Source organism: Drosophila bipectinata, chromosome XR (genome assembly GCF_030179905.1).
Source record: "Drosophila bipectinata strain 14024-0381.07 chromosome XR, DbipHiC1v2, whole genome shotgun sequence".
Taxonomy (NCBI): domain Eukaryota; kingdom Metazoa; phylum Arthropoda; class Insecta; order Diptera; family Drosophilidae; genus Drosophila; species Drosophila bipectinata.
Window position 1 is genome coordinate 24,545,732 of NC_091735.1, and position 17,828 is coordinate 24,563,559.

Here is a 17,828-nt window from a genome sequence, read left to right on the forward strand (position 1 = left end):
TGTGTGTTTGTGTTTATTGTCCTTGTTGCAGTCGTGTCTTGTCACTAATTTGATTTGCTAGTTTGCCCCAGATCCTTGGCCCCCCCTCCTCCACCACCCTCGCTGGCTGACGGTTTCTTTTTCCAGAAATTGAAATGAATTATTTGTCATAAGAATGAAAGAAAACGACGGACAAATCCTTGAGGCAAACAACAGCCTTATATTTTCTCATTTCTCTCTACTTTCTTTTCTGGGCCAACTCTTTCTCTTAGCGTGCTCACCACCACCCACCACCCACTTTTCCGCCTGACTTTGCATAAATGTAAACAGATTTCCCTCCCAGGACTCGGCAAACATTTCTCCTAAATTGAAAAGTAAAGCAAACAACTGATATATGTATAAAATATATATATATATATGATGGTATGTATATATCAGGCCAGCATCAGCATGTGCGATTTATATATATAACCTATACACCTGACTTATAATCGGGCATCAGCCTACAGATTAGAGATCTCTCCCCAGGCTCTGAGTGGAGCCCTTATCTGGCTGGCTTTCTAGTTATTCTAGTCGAGATTTTAGACACTGAGAGAAATAAGGGTGCTTCTGGAAATAAATCTAGTTTATGAATATTTTCTTGAAATTCCCACAGGGCGGATACTTGATTTTCTTTTAAAAAGAAAATAATATTTCAAATGCCCTCTATATTTTTAAATTTTATTTTTTCTTTAATGTCTATAATTTTTATAATATTCCTACTGAAGGTCCTGCTTTATATATTCTTTCTTGAATATATGGAAGTTTTTTTTTCTGATTTTCAAACTCCTACAGGGCGTATACTTGATTTTCTTCCAAAAAGAATATTTTAATAATTCTTCATATTTATAAAAAAGAAAGAAAGAAAGACATTATTCATACGCCCTGTAGTCCTCTCTAATTTTTTTAAAATTATTCTTCTTATTTCTATAAAATTTCTATAATATTTGGAAGTTAGTTTCTTGATTTTGAAACTCCAACAGGGCGGATACTTAATTTTCTTTTTTAAAAAATACTTCCTACGCCCTGTGGTCCTCAAAAATTATTAGATTAAATTAAATATTTATATTATATCCCCTTCTCAAAGCCACAAGTCCTATTTAAAATCGTTTTGGCAACAATTCTTTCATTTTATATATAAAAAAAAAAAACAAAACAAAAAATGCCAACTAGGCGGCTACTTGATATTTCAAACAATTTCATACGCCCTGTGGGCTTTTCCTTTTATTTCTTGTTTTACTTTTTTCAGCAATAATATTTTTATTAAAAAAAAAGCATTCGAAAGGCAAATAAATAAACAATAAAATGGAAAATATTTTTAAAATCCGATAGAATTTTTAAGGAATGCCCAAGGCATGTTTGAACATGAATCAGTCTAGTATTTGGTATTTTTTTGTATTTTTCTTCAACTGTAAAAAGTGTGTTGATTGTGCAATTCTATAAAAAATAAAGAAGAAAAAAAAATACCAACACCTAGAATTATTTATGACAAACACGTTGCCAGGTGGATTTTGTTAAAAAAAAAGAGAGGCCATCATTTGATATTCGAGGCGAGTCGATTAGATTCAGATTCCTGAACATACAAGCACTATTTCGATATGTTTTTGTTTCTGTTTCTATTTGAGTTTCTGTTTCAGTTTCCATTTCGATCATTAACACTACTGGGCGCAATTGTTATTTCGAATTCGTGTTTATTGTTTGGCAGCCCGGCCCGACCGGCCTTAATGGGAATTGTGCAATCGAGGTTTTGTTTAGACAGAGTTGCAATGTTTACGCTATAGACCTGTTGGTACACACATATGTATAAGGCTTGCTGTTGGTGGTTTTGCAATTTAATTTTAATTCAAATATAGAAGAATATTAAATGATAATTAGAATTAATTAATTATTCTGGCAGTTTCATGAAAGTTGATTTTTTTTTATGAGTCTTTCTCTCGTCAACAGCTCTTGTCAGATTCTTGAGCTTCCTCCCCTGACTTTTCTCGAATATTTTCCTTTATTTTTCCCCTCATTTCTTTTGTCTTGCTGGCGTTTAACATAAATCCCTGGCACGTGCTGCATTTGAGTTTTATTTGCATTCTAAAAATTCTATGAAAATGGAAGAAGATCTCCCGCCTCAGGAAAATAGAAAAAGGTAGTAAACTCTTAATCGCTGTTCCTGACTTTAATGAGGGAGAGGGAGGGAGAAAAGTATTATGAAGAAAACTATCAACTATCCATTTTTCTGGGCATTTCTGAAAATATGAAATAAATTATTTAAGTCCGGAGGGCAGAGAATGAGAAAAACTTTCAGATTGATGATGACGATTGCATTAAGGATGAGTTGTCTTCCATTAGAATTCAGTTGTGGTTTGCCTTTCAGCAAAAGTTCAGGAGAAAAAAAAAACAGAGGGGGGTGGGGGAGGATGCATCGTAATGCGGTGAGAACTGAGAACCGGAAGAAAGTAATACATTCACCTTAAGTAACCCGTAAAGGGAATCACGTAAAACCGAAACCAGCAGCAAAGTTCTGGACATCATTGCGAATGCATCAGGCCGCCGGGTCGATGAGGACACTACTCTCTGCACTACCACCCTCCCTCCCCTTGACAAAGACAAGCCCAGACGGAAATGGCGAAAAGGACACGTGTATATATGGCCATACAACCTGACAACCTGACTACTATACATGTGGTGGCACTGTTTTAACCCTCTGAGTCTGAGTGGGGCGGGGATTTTCTTTTAATCATTTAAATACTGCCCGGTTTCAGGCATTTTTTTATCCTTAAGGATTATCCTTAAGTTTCGATAAATTATGCTTACTTTTTTAAGGTTTAAGGTTCGAAACTCATAGATAAAGTAGAGGTTTTTTTTAATAGAAAATATTATCCGAAAATGCCTCACAGAAGGAGAAGGATTTCCTCCCTTACTCCATAAAATCCTTAAAAAATGGAAACAAACTAATCTAAAAAAAATCTAAATAAAGGTTAAAGTTTGAAACTCATTTCATATTTTCTATCATTATTTTTTATTTTTTTTTATGTCAAGTCTATTAAAATCTTGATTTATTTTTAATGAGAAAATTAACCCAAAATTTTCCTAAAATGCCTCATAAAATGCCTCTCTACAACTAAGAACTAAAAAGGGTTAAAAGTTCGAAACTCATTCCATGCCTCAACATATTTTTATTATTATTATTTTTTTTTTTTATAAATCCTTATTAATTTTTAATGATAATTATCCCAAATTATCCCCAAAAACCACCACAAACTTATCAGTTTTTTTTTTTTTTCTAAAAACTAAAAAAGGGTTAAAATTCCAAACGCATTCTATGTCCCTACATTTTTTTTAGTTTTTCTTTTTTTTTTTTTGTTTCGAGTTCTAGGATACGGGTGAAACTCTGCGGGATGTATGAAAACATAGAAATGTGGGCCAGGAAGACTAGGGACGAGCGGCTACCGAGGGGAGGGGGGGCCAGCGGGGAGTTTCGGTTTCAACCGAAACCGACAAAACAGTTCCGGTTCAGTAGACTCTAAAGTGATTGCGGCGACACAACGGGCGGGCATAGCCTTGGTGCTTGCTCCTCCTCGACGGGCTGTTGTTGGGTTGGGAGGACGCCCTCCTTGGCCTCGTTTGGTTTGTTTTTGGCCCCCAGACTGCCTCCACTCCCTGCTTAATGGTCAACAATGTGGTTGTAGGATTTTCGGCCTACTCCAAAGGACGGCTTACACCACCACCACTATCACCACAGCCTCAGCCACAGTCGGGCCATCGCTAAAGCCCATCGGCTGATTGCAAGCCCATCAAATTTGTCGTCACAGTTCTTCGGATCGTGAAATTAATCTGACCCTTGGGTGGTACTATACCTATACATATATACATAGGTGTGTGTGTGCTTTTGGTTATGTAAGGAATGCAACGACGGTGACACAAGAACGGGGGACGGAGGGAGGTGGGCTTTGAACCGAACCACTTCTTAAACTAACCGGTTGTTTGAACGACTCGGAAACCTGTTCACTAAGCGGTTTTAATTAGGGTTCAAACCAGAAACCCAACACTAATCACATGCTGTTTGGTTCAAGCACTAGTTATAGACTAATGCTATAATCAAAAGCTATAAAAAGCCGATCTTTTTGGGGGGTTATATATTTGAGGATTTGGGAGGAGGTACTACAAAGTACTACAATTCAAGGTATCCCATCAGGAAAAATAGAGAAAAAATCTGAAAAATATTTTGTCTCTGGATTTTGATGCAGAATGGTGGAGAATCGATCTAGGAATCGTTCAAGGTACTCCGCTTGAGAATCGGATGAGAATTGGGGAAGATATAGCCATCGCAGTGGGCCCAATAGGGGAAAACCCCATTTTGAAGGGATCCCATCAGGAAAAATGGACAAAAAATCTAAAAAATATTTTGTCTCTGGATTTTGATGCAGAATGGTGGAGAATCGATCCAGAAATCGATTAAGGTACACCGCTTGAGAATCGGATGAGAATTGGGGAAGATATAGCCATCGCAGTGGGCCCTATGGGGGAAAACACCATTTTCAAAGGGTCCCGTCAGGAAAAATGGAGAAAACATCTAAAAAATATTTTGTCTCTGGATTTTGATGCAGAATGGTGGAGAATCGATCTAGAAATCGTTTAAGGTACTCCGCTTGAGAATCGGATGAGAATTGGGGAAGATATAGCCATCGCAGTGGGCCCTATGGGGGAAAACACCATTTTCAAAGGGTCCCGTCAGGAAAAATGGAGAAAACATCTAAAAAATATTTTGTCTCTGGATTTTGATGCAGAATGGTGGAGAATCGATCCACAAATCGTTTAAGGTACTCCGCTTAAGAATCGGATGAGAATTGAGGAAGATATAGCCATCCCAGTGGGCCATGTGGGGGCCTATATCCTATAGCTTCCATATAACGAAACTATCGGAAAAAGGTATTTGGTATTTGGTAAAAATATTTTAAATAAGATAATAATTAAAATATCGATAAATTGCGATATTATTTGACTTAGATTTCGATAAATTTCGATTAATTCAAAGTGCCATCTCTAAAACCCGATTTCTAATCAAAATTAAAATTATTTTCGTTTTCATTACAGCTGCCAGTACTATGTGAAGAGCCATCCATGGGTGCTGGCCTACCAGGGCGTCATCACGTTCTTCGTGCTGGCCAACTTCACACTGGCCACGTTCATGGACCCGGGCATCATCCCCAAAGGTATGTAACGTGCTGAGCATTGACCAGCGTCCCCGCCACGGCCTAAACTTGACCAAATTCTAGCCTCGCCCGACGAAGACTGCGAAGAGGAGCTGCGCGCCCCCCTCTACAAGAATGCCGAGATCAACGGCATCACCGTCAAGATGAAGTGGTGCGTCACCTGTAAGTTCTATCGCCCGCCACGCTGCTCCCACTGTTCAGTCTGCAATCATTGTATTGAGGTTAGTATCTTAACTAAATCTTGGTATTAGACGCCACTATAATACTTCCATATAACCTTACAATCTTCAGACCTTTGACCATCACTGTCCGTGGGTCAACAACTGCATTGGCAGAAGGAACTACAGATTCTTTTTCTTCTTCCTCGTATCCCTCTCCATACACATGCTGAGCATATTCTCGCTATGCCTGGTATATGTCCTCAAGATAATGCCAAATATCAAGGATACAGCGCCCATTGTTGCGTAAGTTTCTCTAATAATCGAATCTAATAAAATATTTAATTGAATTATTGCCTTTATAGGATGATCCTGATGGGCCTGGTCACCATTTTGGCCATCCCCATATTCGGCTTGACGGGTTTCCACATGGTCCTGGTGTCCAGGGGTCGCACGACCAACGAACAGGTCACCGGAAAGTTCAAGGGCGGCTACAATCCCTTCTCACGTGGCTGTTGGCACAATTGTTGTTACACGCAGTTCGGACCACAGTATCCGAGGTGAGTTTTTTATTTTTTTTTTTTTTTAATTTATTAAATATTTAAAATATTATACTTAACATAATTTTATATGTTTTTATATAATTTTTTTGTTGGTTTTTTTTTTATTAGTCATTTATTTTTATGAAAAGCCTTGATGGTTAATGAAACATGAAAATGTTAGTCATTTAAAAATAATACAATTGAGAGCACACACTTGCTTTAAATTTCAATTTATTTAAACCTAAACTTTAGTTTATATTTTATTAATTTTTAAACAATTATATTACACATAATGTTACAGAAGCACAATTTATTTCCTCACTGGAATTCAATTTTTGTTTACTTTATTAAGTTTATATTATAAACAAAATTGAAGGCAATCGTTCGTATAAACAAAGACATTGGTATTTTGAATTAAACACATACATATATTTTACAAACAATATATAACTATTTATTTATTTTTATTTTTTTTTTTAATCGCAAAATACTTCTATCTTGATGTTAAATGTTATAAAATGATAATATTATTTAAATCCATTGCATAGACATTAATTTAAAAGTTCAGAAAGAAAAGAATGGCTCTGGTTTCTTAAAAAAACTAATCATACCCAAAGAAAAATATAAAATTTCAGTCTTGAAATAAGTCTAAAATAAAGTTTTTTATTTTTCTAATTTTCAAAACTACTTTAAATGGTAGTTAGAATAGTAATACAGTACTTTAAACTAGTATAGTAACTTAATTATATTATTTAGTTATATATGTATATCCAAAATTATATACATATTGTTTCAAGTTAATTATAATTAATTTCAAGTTAAAATTATAATTACATTTCCTGTCATCATCCTCCCCCACAGCCTGCTGAACCCAAAGAAGTATGCGTCGCGTCGCTCCCAGACCCAAAACCAGGCGATCAGCACGATCTGCAACGACCGGAGCAGCCAGCAGACTGGCGCCAGCGGCGGTGCGGGCGGTAATGGTACTACTGCCGCCGGTGGAGGCGGTGCCGGTGGCGGCAGCGGCGGTGGAGGAGGCGGCGGCGGCGGTGGCGGTATGCGCGGCACTGCGGTGCAGTACTCGCCACGCTCCTACTACGATGCGAATCGCGAGAAGCGGGGAATACAGGTAAAGACTTATATGGCCGAGGGCAATGGTTATAATCAACGGTCGGGCAGCACAACGCTTTACAGTAAGGTGGGTAAAAAAACAAAACAAAAAAAATAATCAAGATTTTTGCATTTAAAAAAAAGAAAAGAAATCATAGAGAAAAGCGAAGCATTTGCTATGCAAAACTCAGATTCCTATTACATATATCTATGTATCCTATATCTATATTTGTAATCTAATATCGAATCCCTACATAGTGCTAAGCAGGTGGCGCCACAAAAGCTAATGATAGACGGAACTTTTATATAAAAATTAAAGAATAAGATTAAAAATAATTTAAGCTTTAGACTTCTATTAAAATTCGCTATTTAAAGCTTAAAAAAATAATTTAAAAAATATTTAAGAAAGAAAAATTATTAAAAAAGGCCATTCTGAGGCCCTTTAATTTAAAATCCTGTCAAAAAAAAACCCTTTAAAGACTTGCTTACATATTTGGCTTAAATATAATTTAAATTCCATTTTATTTCCATTTATTTATTGAGAAAAAAAGAGATGAAAACATCCTCTGTGAGAAAATAATAAAATTTCGAATCTGAAAAATAGATGGAAGCTATTGTCTGGCGCCACCTGTTGTTGTTGTTGTTTGGCTTAGCTCATGTTTGTTGTAATTTGTAACTTGTGTTGACTTAACTGTAATTGTAACCGTTAACAGTTGTTTGTTTACATTTGTATTTCTTATTTATTTGATTTTTGTTTTTCATTTTTCATTTATTATTTTTAATATTTTGCTTTAATATAAACATTGTATCTCTTTCTCTTTCTGTTGCTATCTCTATCTCTTAGTTCTGTGTGTTTTTTTTCTGATTTATCTTTTAGTTTTATTTTCTCTCTGTATTTACCTTTATAGTTTTTCCGATTTTTCCTTTTGCTCTCGAATTCGTATGATTTATCATTAGCTGTAATCCCATAATGCTCCTCCTTCTCCCTCACTCCAAAAACACCATCCACTCACCCACCACCCCGCTTAATGCTTTGACTAATTAACTACAAAATCGATATAATTATATACATATATATACATGATATATATAGACATATATACCATCTAATAGTATACTCTATAGAGCTTATGTGAGAAATCTCTTAAGTATCTTTGTGTTGCTTTCGGTTGTCATTGTTGTTGTTGCTTCTTTTTTGCTATTATTGTTGTTGTTGTTTTTTCGGCGTGGGTGAAATAAAAGTTTTTCTTAACCCCCTCCAAGACACCTCCCCCCAAAATGCTCCACACAAAAACAAAAACAAACACTACAACCTTCAAGCTCTCACAGTTTGAAAAAGAAACTTTTTTTTTTTTTTGGCTGCCGCTTTCATTCATCTTGTTCTTCTTCTTAACGCTTTTCCCTACTCCCTGCTGCTGCTGCTGCTGCAGTTTTTCCACCCACACACCAACTCCTCTTCAGCACTCTTTCTTCCACTTCGTATATATATATTTTTTTTTGTGTGAGGCTTAGTTAGTTATTTGCCACGCCTATTTAATTGAAGGACAAACCAGCCCAATGATGCACTGTAAACACCCCCACTGACTCACCCCCACACTCACTCCAACACCCACACTCAGTCACTCGGCCAAACTTTCGTAGCCCCCCTCGTTCCCTACTCGAAACCATTGTAATTGCCTTCCACTGTCCTTGACATCTCGTTAAATAGCTGCAGCGACTACTGTGAACACTCCCTAGGACGAACAGTCAGCCAGTCGAACTGAAGAAAGTCAAGCATTCAAGTTATCAAGATTTCGTCTATTTTTTAGTGTAACTCTCTTAATGTAACCCACTTTTTAAGTGTCTATAAAATATATATTTTGTGAATAAATATTTTTCGTTAATTTTAAAGCTAAAAAAATATATTTTTTTTTATAAAAGTTTTTTTTATTGGAAAACTTGAGGAATATTTTTCATATTTGATGTCCGTCTATGCATTTTTTCCAATAGGAACATGACAAAAAAAAAGTTTAATTTGTTGAAAATAAATAAATTAACAATTTTTATCAATAAATACTATTTTTGAAAAATATAATTTTAAAAATAATAAAAAAAACGAATATTTTTCAAGGATCAATAATAATTTCTTTTCTTTAAATTAGAGTATGTATTGTTATTAAAAACACCTGAAAATTCTTTATTTAATTCAAAAAAAAGTTTTATTAAAAAAATTAAAAAAAGATTAAAAGAAAAAGGTCCCTTTAACTTCAACAATAATTTCCAACTCAAATCTACAAATCTGCTTCCAACTTTTAGCAAAATCCTCTTAAAAATTAATTATATTCTTTTGCTGATTAAGTCGCCACCTCGACTGAAAATGGATAAAATGCAAAAGCTAAATAGTTTCCATTTTTTTTTCATTTCCCATTTCCTTCATTTACAAAACTTTCCACGAGAAAAAACAGGGAAAGAAACTTTGGAATAACCAAAGTTGTATTATTATTGGTTGTGTTGTATATTAATTTTTCCCCCTTTTAGATTCGGAATTTTCCTTTTTTTTAGTTGTTGCCCCGCCCCTTCACCCCCCTCCCCATTTTATTGCCACAATTTGTTGTAACCAAAGTGTATTACTTTGTATGCATGCGGATCGGAATTGGATTGGATTTATTGAGTTACTGGTTATCAGTTATCAGTTGCTGGTTTTTCCGCTACTTTATTTGCGTTGCATTTCCTTGCTATTTTCCTCGCCACCCCCCACCCCCCTAACTCTGTCTCTCAACTGGGCCACAGTTATAACTCCTTAATTTCCGTTACCCTGTTACTCCGTTTACCGTTATTCTGCGTATATATATATATATATAGAACTTCTTTGTATCCCCCCAACCCAACCCCACCTCCCACTCCCCCCAGAGCTGTTGTTATATCTTATATAGAAAGTATATAGCATACATACTTATATCGAAAAGAATTGGTCGCATCTCCAACTCAAAAAAAAAAAAAAAAATTTAAGAGCAAAAAACAACACTTACTGCAAGCACCGAGAAAGGTAAAAGATATATTAAACAAAAAAAAAAATCAAATCCTTAAAACAAAGCAACGAAAACTTTAATTTTTTTTATTAATTTTCCATTTAATTATTGACTTGCCCCACCGAAAAGAAAATTAATCTCAATAATTGTTGTCTTATGATTATTATCTATTTTTGTCGAAATTCTATTCTATTTTTTCACACTTTTTCTATGAAAAATATTTATAATTTTTTAAAATTTAATTTATGCCTTGCTCTCTCACTTTTAAACACTATCTCTCGCTCTGTCTCTGTCAGTCCGATTTTTTTTACTTTAATATGTCTATGACTGGGAAAAATATAGTTTTTTTAAATCTAAAATTAAATCAAAACTATTTTAAGAAATTTTTATTTCTTTATTCAATTCTTTTTTATTTATTTATTTTATTTTATTTTAATTTTTTTTATATTTTCCATTGAATTTTGTATTATTTTATATATTTTTAAAATTCTTTTATTTCTTTTTCCTTTTTTTTTATCCTTTTCTGACTTTCTCTCACTTATTTTTCTTTCCCTTTTTCGCTGATTCTTAATTCGAAAGTTAATTACTTTGTGGAAAGTTCTTTCACTTTGGACTTGCCACCATTTGGGGCACCAAGTATATGCATTTTGTCTACAATTAGCTGTGGGGTATCTGTCCCCCCCAAAAACCGTCCCCCCTTACAACTACTACTACTACTACACCCCACTGTCAAGCAGTTTCCTACTTTCTTCCACCCTCACTCGCTCTCACCAAAAAAAAAAATAAAAATAAAATAAAAAAAAAAAATAAAGGAAAAATCATTTCCCACGCCCTGTTTTTTTTTTTTTCATTTTTTTGTTTTGATTTTTTTTTATTTTAATTGTTTTCTTTTCATTTTCCTGTTTTTCCATTTCATTTCGTTTATTTTCACCTGTCTTGCGGGATTCTCATTTTCACAATATACTCTAAAATTTAATTATTAAATATAATTATAAATTATAAAATTTTTTTTTTTTTTTTTTTTGGGAAAAAGTAAATAAACTTAAATGGCAAGAATATGAAAATGAAAATCCTTTACATTTCTATTTTGATTTTTTGGACATGAATCGCAACTAAATGTAGGCCTAAGTCTGTGTCTCATCTTAAATAATTCCCATTATTTTAGCTTCCCTTTCAATCGATGGCTAATCAATTTTTTTTTTGTTACCCTTCCACACAGCTATCGCCGGGACGTGAATGCTCCGACACGGATCTGGAACCGCCACCCGCCTCCCAGAGTCAAGACTGCGAACCCACACCACCCCTGCAGCGCCACAATTCGAGCAGCTTCTACCTGCCGCAGGTGAGCGATGCTGGCGGCCTTAATGGCAGCATTTCGACGGGTGCGGGTGCTGGAGGTGGTGGTGGCACCGGCAGTGGAGGTGGCGGCGGTGGTGGCGACTCCCCGCGGCACATGCGTCTCTATCATCCGCGACACAGTCCGCACGCGAGACCCAGGTGAGTTAATTAACCCCCTCCATTATCGTCCTGGCTAGTCCAGTGGTCAGTCAGGATGGTCAGTGTCGTCCAGTGTTTCCTACAATGTCCTGTCCTGTCCTGAGCAACTTTGGCGCCTAATTCCATTTCGATTTATGGCCACTCTTCGCTAATAAATGGTGAGAGCCACCCATTAAGTGCTTACTTATAAATAAACTATCAAAAAATTAAACGCCATCATATATTTTAAGAGGAGAACTGAAAGGGAGGATGGGGGATAGTGCAGCATATCACGTATACGACCTGATGGCATGCCATTTAGGGGTTTCTTTATTTAGATTTATGTTGAAAGGGGAGAGTTATTATTAAGAGCAAGTAATTGAGTATTTTTCAAAGTAATTTATAAAGCTTTTTATTTGCTTTTAAATTAATAATTTATAGCACTTTTTTTAAGGTTATATTTTTAGAATAAAATTATACAAAAATCAAGTATACGCCATGTTGGATCTTAAAACTAACTATTAGCTTTTCTTTAATTATTCTTTTCAATTATAATTCTTCTAGGGGTCTGGATCCTCAACGCGGCTATACGAGTGATGCCCTATCCCCGGATCATCCTGTAGGATATGGCGTCGGCGTCAACGGACCGGCGCAGCAGCAGCAGGCGGCGCTGGCAGCGGCAGCAGCGGCGGCGGCGGTGGCAGCACAAAATCAACGCAACGCAACTACCACAGCCACGCCCACCATGCAGCAAAGGATCAAGCCGCTGGGCGTTGCCACGCCCCTTGTTATGGCTAGTCCAGTGCGAAGGTAAGTCCATCTATCTCTCTCTTATCTTACCCTATTCGCCATCTCTATCTCTCTGTCTGTCGGCGGATACTTTGCATAAAGATTTATTTCTCTCATGTGAATGGATTACCCCCCCCCTTTGTGTAGCTCTAAATCAAATGGATCCTGCCTCCTTTTAAGCCATGACCTTGCTGTTGTTGCTTCTATTCTGTTGTTGTTGTTGTGATTATTTGGTTGCTTTTGTTGTTTATTATTTGCTTTATTTTAGTTTAAAAAAAAAAAAGGATATTTTAAAAGGTTAAAATATTTGATTAAAGGATAGATTAAATATTAAATATTTGAAAGAACATTTGAATAAGAAAATAAAATAGCCACTTTCTTTTTATTTTTTTAAAACATAGATTCTTTTAAATCTGTGTTTTTAGAGCATAAAGCTAAAAGATTATTTATAAACATTTCTTTCGTCACCAACAAAATATCAAATAATTAAAGAGTAGAAGGAGCATTCGTCACTGGAGTTACGTGAGAACAGAAAATAAAGTAGCTTTTCCATTAGTTGTTTTTTAGATGCTTAGTTTTTACAAAAATAAAAAAAAATATTTAAACAATGGGTAAACAATTTCTCTCGACACTAAAATATTAAAATATTAAAGAGTAGAATGAGCATTCATGACTGGAGTTAAATGAAAGGGAAAAATAAGCTAGCTTTTGTATTTTAATCTTTTACCTGATACAAAATATTTAAAATTTTAAAAAATGTGTATTTTTTGTGAAAAGATTTCTTTCGTCACCAAAATATCAAATATTTCAAGAGTAGGATGAGCTTTTTTTAACAGGGAATGAGTGAAAGAAGACCATAAGCCAGCTTTTTAGTATAAATTGTTTCTTAATTTTTTAATTTTTACAAAAATATTTAAATACTAATTAAGAAAGATTTCTTTCGTAACCTAAATATCAAATATACAAGCATTCGTCACTGGAATTTTATTATGAAGAAGTTTTAGATTTTTTTCTTATTTTATCTTAAAAAATCAGATTAATTATAAACCTTACTTAGTACTCTTTATTTACTATTGAAATATTGATGTAAAAAAATATTATTTTCAGTGTAGAATATTAAAAATTCTATTTACCAGCTTAGTCCCATCAAGAATTCACTTTTGGAAAGTATTTAGAATTCAATTTTCCATAACCAAAGTGAAAACTATTCCATAAGGGGGGTCCATAACGGGTTAAGTCAATGGGTGGGTGGGTGTTTGTATGGACGTATGTATGTGTGTTTGCCCTTTCACCAGCTTGTTGTGGTATTAGTAGTGGCCTCTGGGTTAAGCTTCACAGTTAGCCAGTTTGTTTGTTTATTTGGTTTGCTGCTTCGTCGCGTTCCATCAAGATGCTTAAACAATTTGTTAAATTAGTTAAATAATTAGGGCTACTAATTAGTAAAGATTAGTGATTAAAATTTTAGAAATTTAAAAAATTCAAGAAAAACTTCACTTTATTGCTCTCTCCTTTGCACTTTGGTGGCTCAGAGCGGGATGCCAATAGACATTGAAAGTAAAAGAGACAGCCTGAGGGTCATTAACCCCTCAGTGATGTTGCTCTCTCTTTCTGGAATTATATTTATTTCGCATTTATTGTCTCTTTCATACATTTCATCATGATTTTTTGTCCATTTTCCAAGAACTAATATGAAAATTAATTATATTTTCCCAACTTTTCTTTTTTTTCCCCCAAAAATCTTGATTTCTATGTCGATTTTCGAAGTCAATACTCAAATTCTGAGAACAGTACTAATTCCTAGGCTAATTCCTAAGCGAAAATCAGAAAAAAAGACCAAACCCAGAAGTCCAACAACGAAAAACCAAGAAACAAAACTAAAAACTATGAAATAGATATTATTACGAAAAAATATTAATACTAAAAAATAAAATTAAAAATTAGAAATAAAATTAAATATAATGTACAAGTTTAAAAAAAAATAGCAAAAGAAAACTGGATATCGAAAAGCAGAGGGAACAAAAAAAAAGAAACACTCACCGGAACAATTCTTCTTCCGTTTTGCCACTCTTGGCACTTTCTTTCGTTCGATTCTTCTCCGTTCTTTACTCTTTCTACGGTCTTTGTACAAAACCTCCTATCCTGGCAACCGTAAACCACACATCCGTAAAATCCGTAATATCCGATAGGCAATAGGCACCTTCTACCTGAGCACCTTCTACTTTCTTTCTGAAGCGCGAGGTGAGTTTGATTTACTTTCTTTCTTTCGTTTCGTTTCGCTTTCATTCTATATTCGTTGTTTATTTACCGTTTTCTGTTTCCGTTTTCCGTTCATTTTGGTTGCCGTTTTTCTTTTCTTTCTTTCTTTTGTTCTTTGCGTCCGCCTTTAACCCTTTCTCACACCCACAAACCACCCACACACATTTGCGCCATTTTTTAACCCCCAGGTTCTGGATTCTTCCATAAGTCCATATACCATTTTTTTATAGAAGACTCGTATCTCTCTCTCTCTGTTTCATATCTCTGTGGTTGGTTCTTCGCAACAAATCCATAATTAACTGCATTTCGATACTTTTCGATCTTCTGGTCTTAATACTTCGATAATAATCGATAACACATAATCGATGATGTTTTCATTTTATTTATATAGTTGGAAAATGGTTTAGATTTTGGTAATAATCTAAAATATTACTAAAAACTAATAACTTTGATAGTTTTTTTTTCTAATGGAAAGTTTTAACTTGTCGATCGATAAACGATTATAACGATAACTTATTGTAAATAGATTCATTCTTAAGTTTAGGAAATATTTAAGATCTTAGCAACCCAATGGCTTTGAAAATATTGTCAAAGTCCTCACAATATTATGGAAGCCTAGACTCACACTGTATACGTCGGACGGAACTCAGAATCTGGCTCTCGGAATCTCGTTTCAAATTTAGGGAACTAAAAAAAAATCAGAAAAAATTGTAATTGTGTAATTTGTGTATTTCTTTTTCAAATTTTGGCTATTTTTCCTCTTGCTCCGTCCGCGCATTAATTTTAAAAGAAAAACCGAAAAAACCCATTTCCCAAAAGGCATCTCAAGATTGGGTTGAAATCTAAACCGATTAATAGAATCGATATACCAAACTAATCGAAAAAGAAGGGAAACGACCTTATTCCTCGCATTCTTCCAAAAGTTTCAAGCCGTCTAGTGATCTAGAGAGAGGATAAACATGGAGCAAGTGCGCCCAAAGCAGCAGATGAACCGCCTGAATCTCCTGGACAAGACCCTGCCCATTCCGGTGGTCACGGCACCGCAGTTGCGTGTCCGCCGCCAGTTCAGCTTCAATGGGACGCGTTATGTGACGAGTGGTCTGCCCCCCAACAGTCAACAGCATCTGGTGAGGATCCGGGCAGGTCAGGAGGGAAGTGGGAGTGCCTATGAGGCCGCTGGTGGAGATAATTCGGATCTGAAAAAGCTACCCGGAGGAAGTAAAATTACTGACAAAGAATCAAGAGGTATGTCCTTGGAGGAGGTCTTCGAGAAAGAGGTGGCTGTGGAGAAGAGCTACCACCCAGACACGGAGCTCCAGCAGGTCAGCAGCTACGATCAGGCAGAACTGGAAGTAGAACAACCCCGTCGACGACGCACCAGAGTCCTGAAAGATGGATCTGGAGCCGGCACCAAAGTCTCGGGCAACAGGCCCCAACCGTATCCCCAGCGGGTGCAGATCTTCAATCCACAGCACCGCCCCAATCTGTCCCAGTCCGAGAGAAGTGCCAACCGGCCGCAACTCAACTCAAATCTAATGCCGAACCCTAAGACGCACCCACGAGCTCAGAAGCCACAATCGAATGCCGGAATCGTTAGTCCGCGTCCCCATCCAGTGGCGAGGCTGCCGCTGCAGCACATCGATGTGCCGGTGGCCGGCTCCAAGATGAACTACATCACCCTGGCCGGACTGGTGCTGGGGTGTCTGGTGTCCTACGCCTTGTGCTTCCTCTGCTGGTACTTCAGTTGGCTGAAGAACCGGGTGGTTGGCCTGAGGAAGCGCTTCCTGGGCCAGGCCAACCTCTGGCAATTCTTCGATCTGGAGGACACCACCCGATACTCGGTCCAGACGAAACTGATCCTGGCCCCGGCAATCGTTGTGTGTGCGCTGCTCTACGGCGTCGTCAACATGCTGCACTGGGTGGTGCAGGTGGTGCGCTCGGACGTACCACGCACTGTGGTGGTCTTTGTGCATCGGATGGCGAGCAGCGGCCTCCTGGCCAGCCTCACCACTGGCATGGGACTGGGCCTCGCCCACGGTCCCCCCTATCGCTGGCCGTAGTTCTCTTTCTATCGATAGCTTCCGATAGTATTCAGTAGATTCTATTATCCTGAAGAATCAAGAATCGAAGAAATTCTAGAGAATTACTAGATGGATTATTATTATTAACTGGAGAGCTACATACAATACCTCTCTTTGATATGGTCTCGCGGTCATTTGTCTATTTTTTGGTCGCTTCTCAATAAAATAATGTAAAGATCTCATGGTTTAGTTGAGTTATCGATAGTATAGGTCTTCAAATAATGGTTGTAGGTATGTGTTTTATTATTTTCGGTGGAAACTAATTGACACTTTTTGTCTTATCAGTAAAATTTATAACAAATACTTGGAGAAAAATCTAGAAACTATTTTTTTTTTGACAAAAGAAAGCAACGACTTTCGATATTTATCGATTTTTTGGATGCCAGTACTCTAAAAAGTGGAGTATTTTTAATAGTTGAGAGAAAAATAGTACTGTTTAAAATAGAATTCTAGTAGAAAAATAGATAGAAAAAATAGAACAAAAAAGTGATTTTAAAAAATATTTAAAATTATAAAAAATATCTTAATTAACTTCATTTCTAACCAATCTAAAAACGAAGCATTTTTTAACTAAAATATAATTAGACTAAACTAAAATATAATTAGTTTAGTTATAGGCCTTTAACTAAACTTAATTAAAGACTAAGGAGTGGATAACACAGTAACTACTACACTCGCCCTGCTTCCACATAGTGTTCTCGTTGTCTAACCCTCGATGGCTGGAGGTCATTATAATCTCATTCGCATCAGATCGACTCACTATATCTGTTCCTGTCCCTGTCGCTCATGCAACCGCAGCAGCAGCAGCTTTCGCGCCTGCCTGCCCTGCCTGCCCTCTCTGTCTCCCCCAGCATGCTTTCAATAATCTCCCCCCAAATCATGTGGCAACCATTACATGACTAATCCATTAATATCGTAATCCGTGTAACCCCCCAGATCCAACCCGGGCACGCCCACTCAGCCGCGACGCCCCGACTTCATTGGACTGAACGCTCAGGCGGTGGCACAGCAGCAGCAGCAACAGGCAGCAGCGGCAGCTGCAGCAGCGGCCTACTACGAGTACACGAGTGGCCTGCCGCCACAGCATCCGCAGGCGCCGAGCATCCAGCAGCAGCAACAACAGCTGCTCCTGCAACAGCAACGCGTCCTCATGCAACACCAGCAGCAACAGCAGCAAGGTGAGTCATAG

At 36.6% G+C, this 17,828-nt stretch overlaps 2 protein-coding genes across 4 annotated transcripts in view; both read left to right on the forward strand.

Moving 5' to 3' along the window:
- The window catches only part of Zdhhc8 (zinc finger DHHC-type containing 8), a 39,978-nt gene that overhangs the window by 18,485 nt on the left and 3,665 nt on the right, over window positions 1–17,828 (forward strand). Inside the window, exons 3-11 of one of the 3 annotated variants that reach the window (XR_011444251.1) lie at window positions 5,101–5,219; window positions 5,283–5,440; window positions 5,511–5,683; window positions 5,743–5,937; window positions 6,781–7,117; window positions 11,257–11,534; window positions 12,078–12,323; window positions 14,067–14,540; window positions 17,576–17,699. Coding sequence is in view for 1 of the 3 variants with exons in the window: in XM_070283003.1 (XP_070139104.1) it covers window positions 5,101–5,219; window positions 5,283–5,440; window positions 5,511–5,683; window positions 5,743–5,937; window positions 6,781–7,117; window positions 11,257–11,534; window positions 12,078–12,323; window positions 17,576–17,817 (1,748 nt within the window). In the remaining 2 variants the exon portion in view is untranslated. Of the gene's footprint in view, window positions 1–5,100; window positions 5,220–5,282; window positions 5,441–5,510; window positions 5,684–5,742; window positions 5,938–6,780; window positions 7,118–11,256; window positions 11,535–12,077; window positions 12,324–14,066; window positions 14,541–17,575; window positions 17,818–17,828 lie in introns of those variants that run through there. The other 2 variants (XR_011444252.1, XM_070283003.1) reach the window with 2 other exon arrangements.
- Window positions 15,160–16,824, forward strand: LOC138925573 (uncharacterized). The gene has a single exon (XM_070276361.1). It carries the CDS (start codon window positions 15,518–15,520, stop codon window positions 16,616–16,618), a length of 1,101 nt encoding a protein of 366 aa, XP_070132462.1. The 5' UTR covers window positions 15,160–15,517; the 3' UTR covers window positions 16,619–16,824.

What these genes read in the sequence shown, in the direction of transcription:
- LOC138925573 (XM_070276361.1), top strand. Translation starts at nt 15,518, where the DNA reads ATGGAGCAAGTGCGCCCAAAGCAGCAGATGAACCGCCTGAATCTCCTG.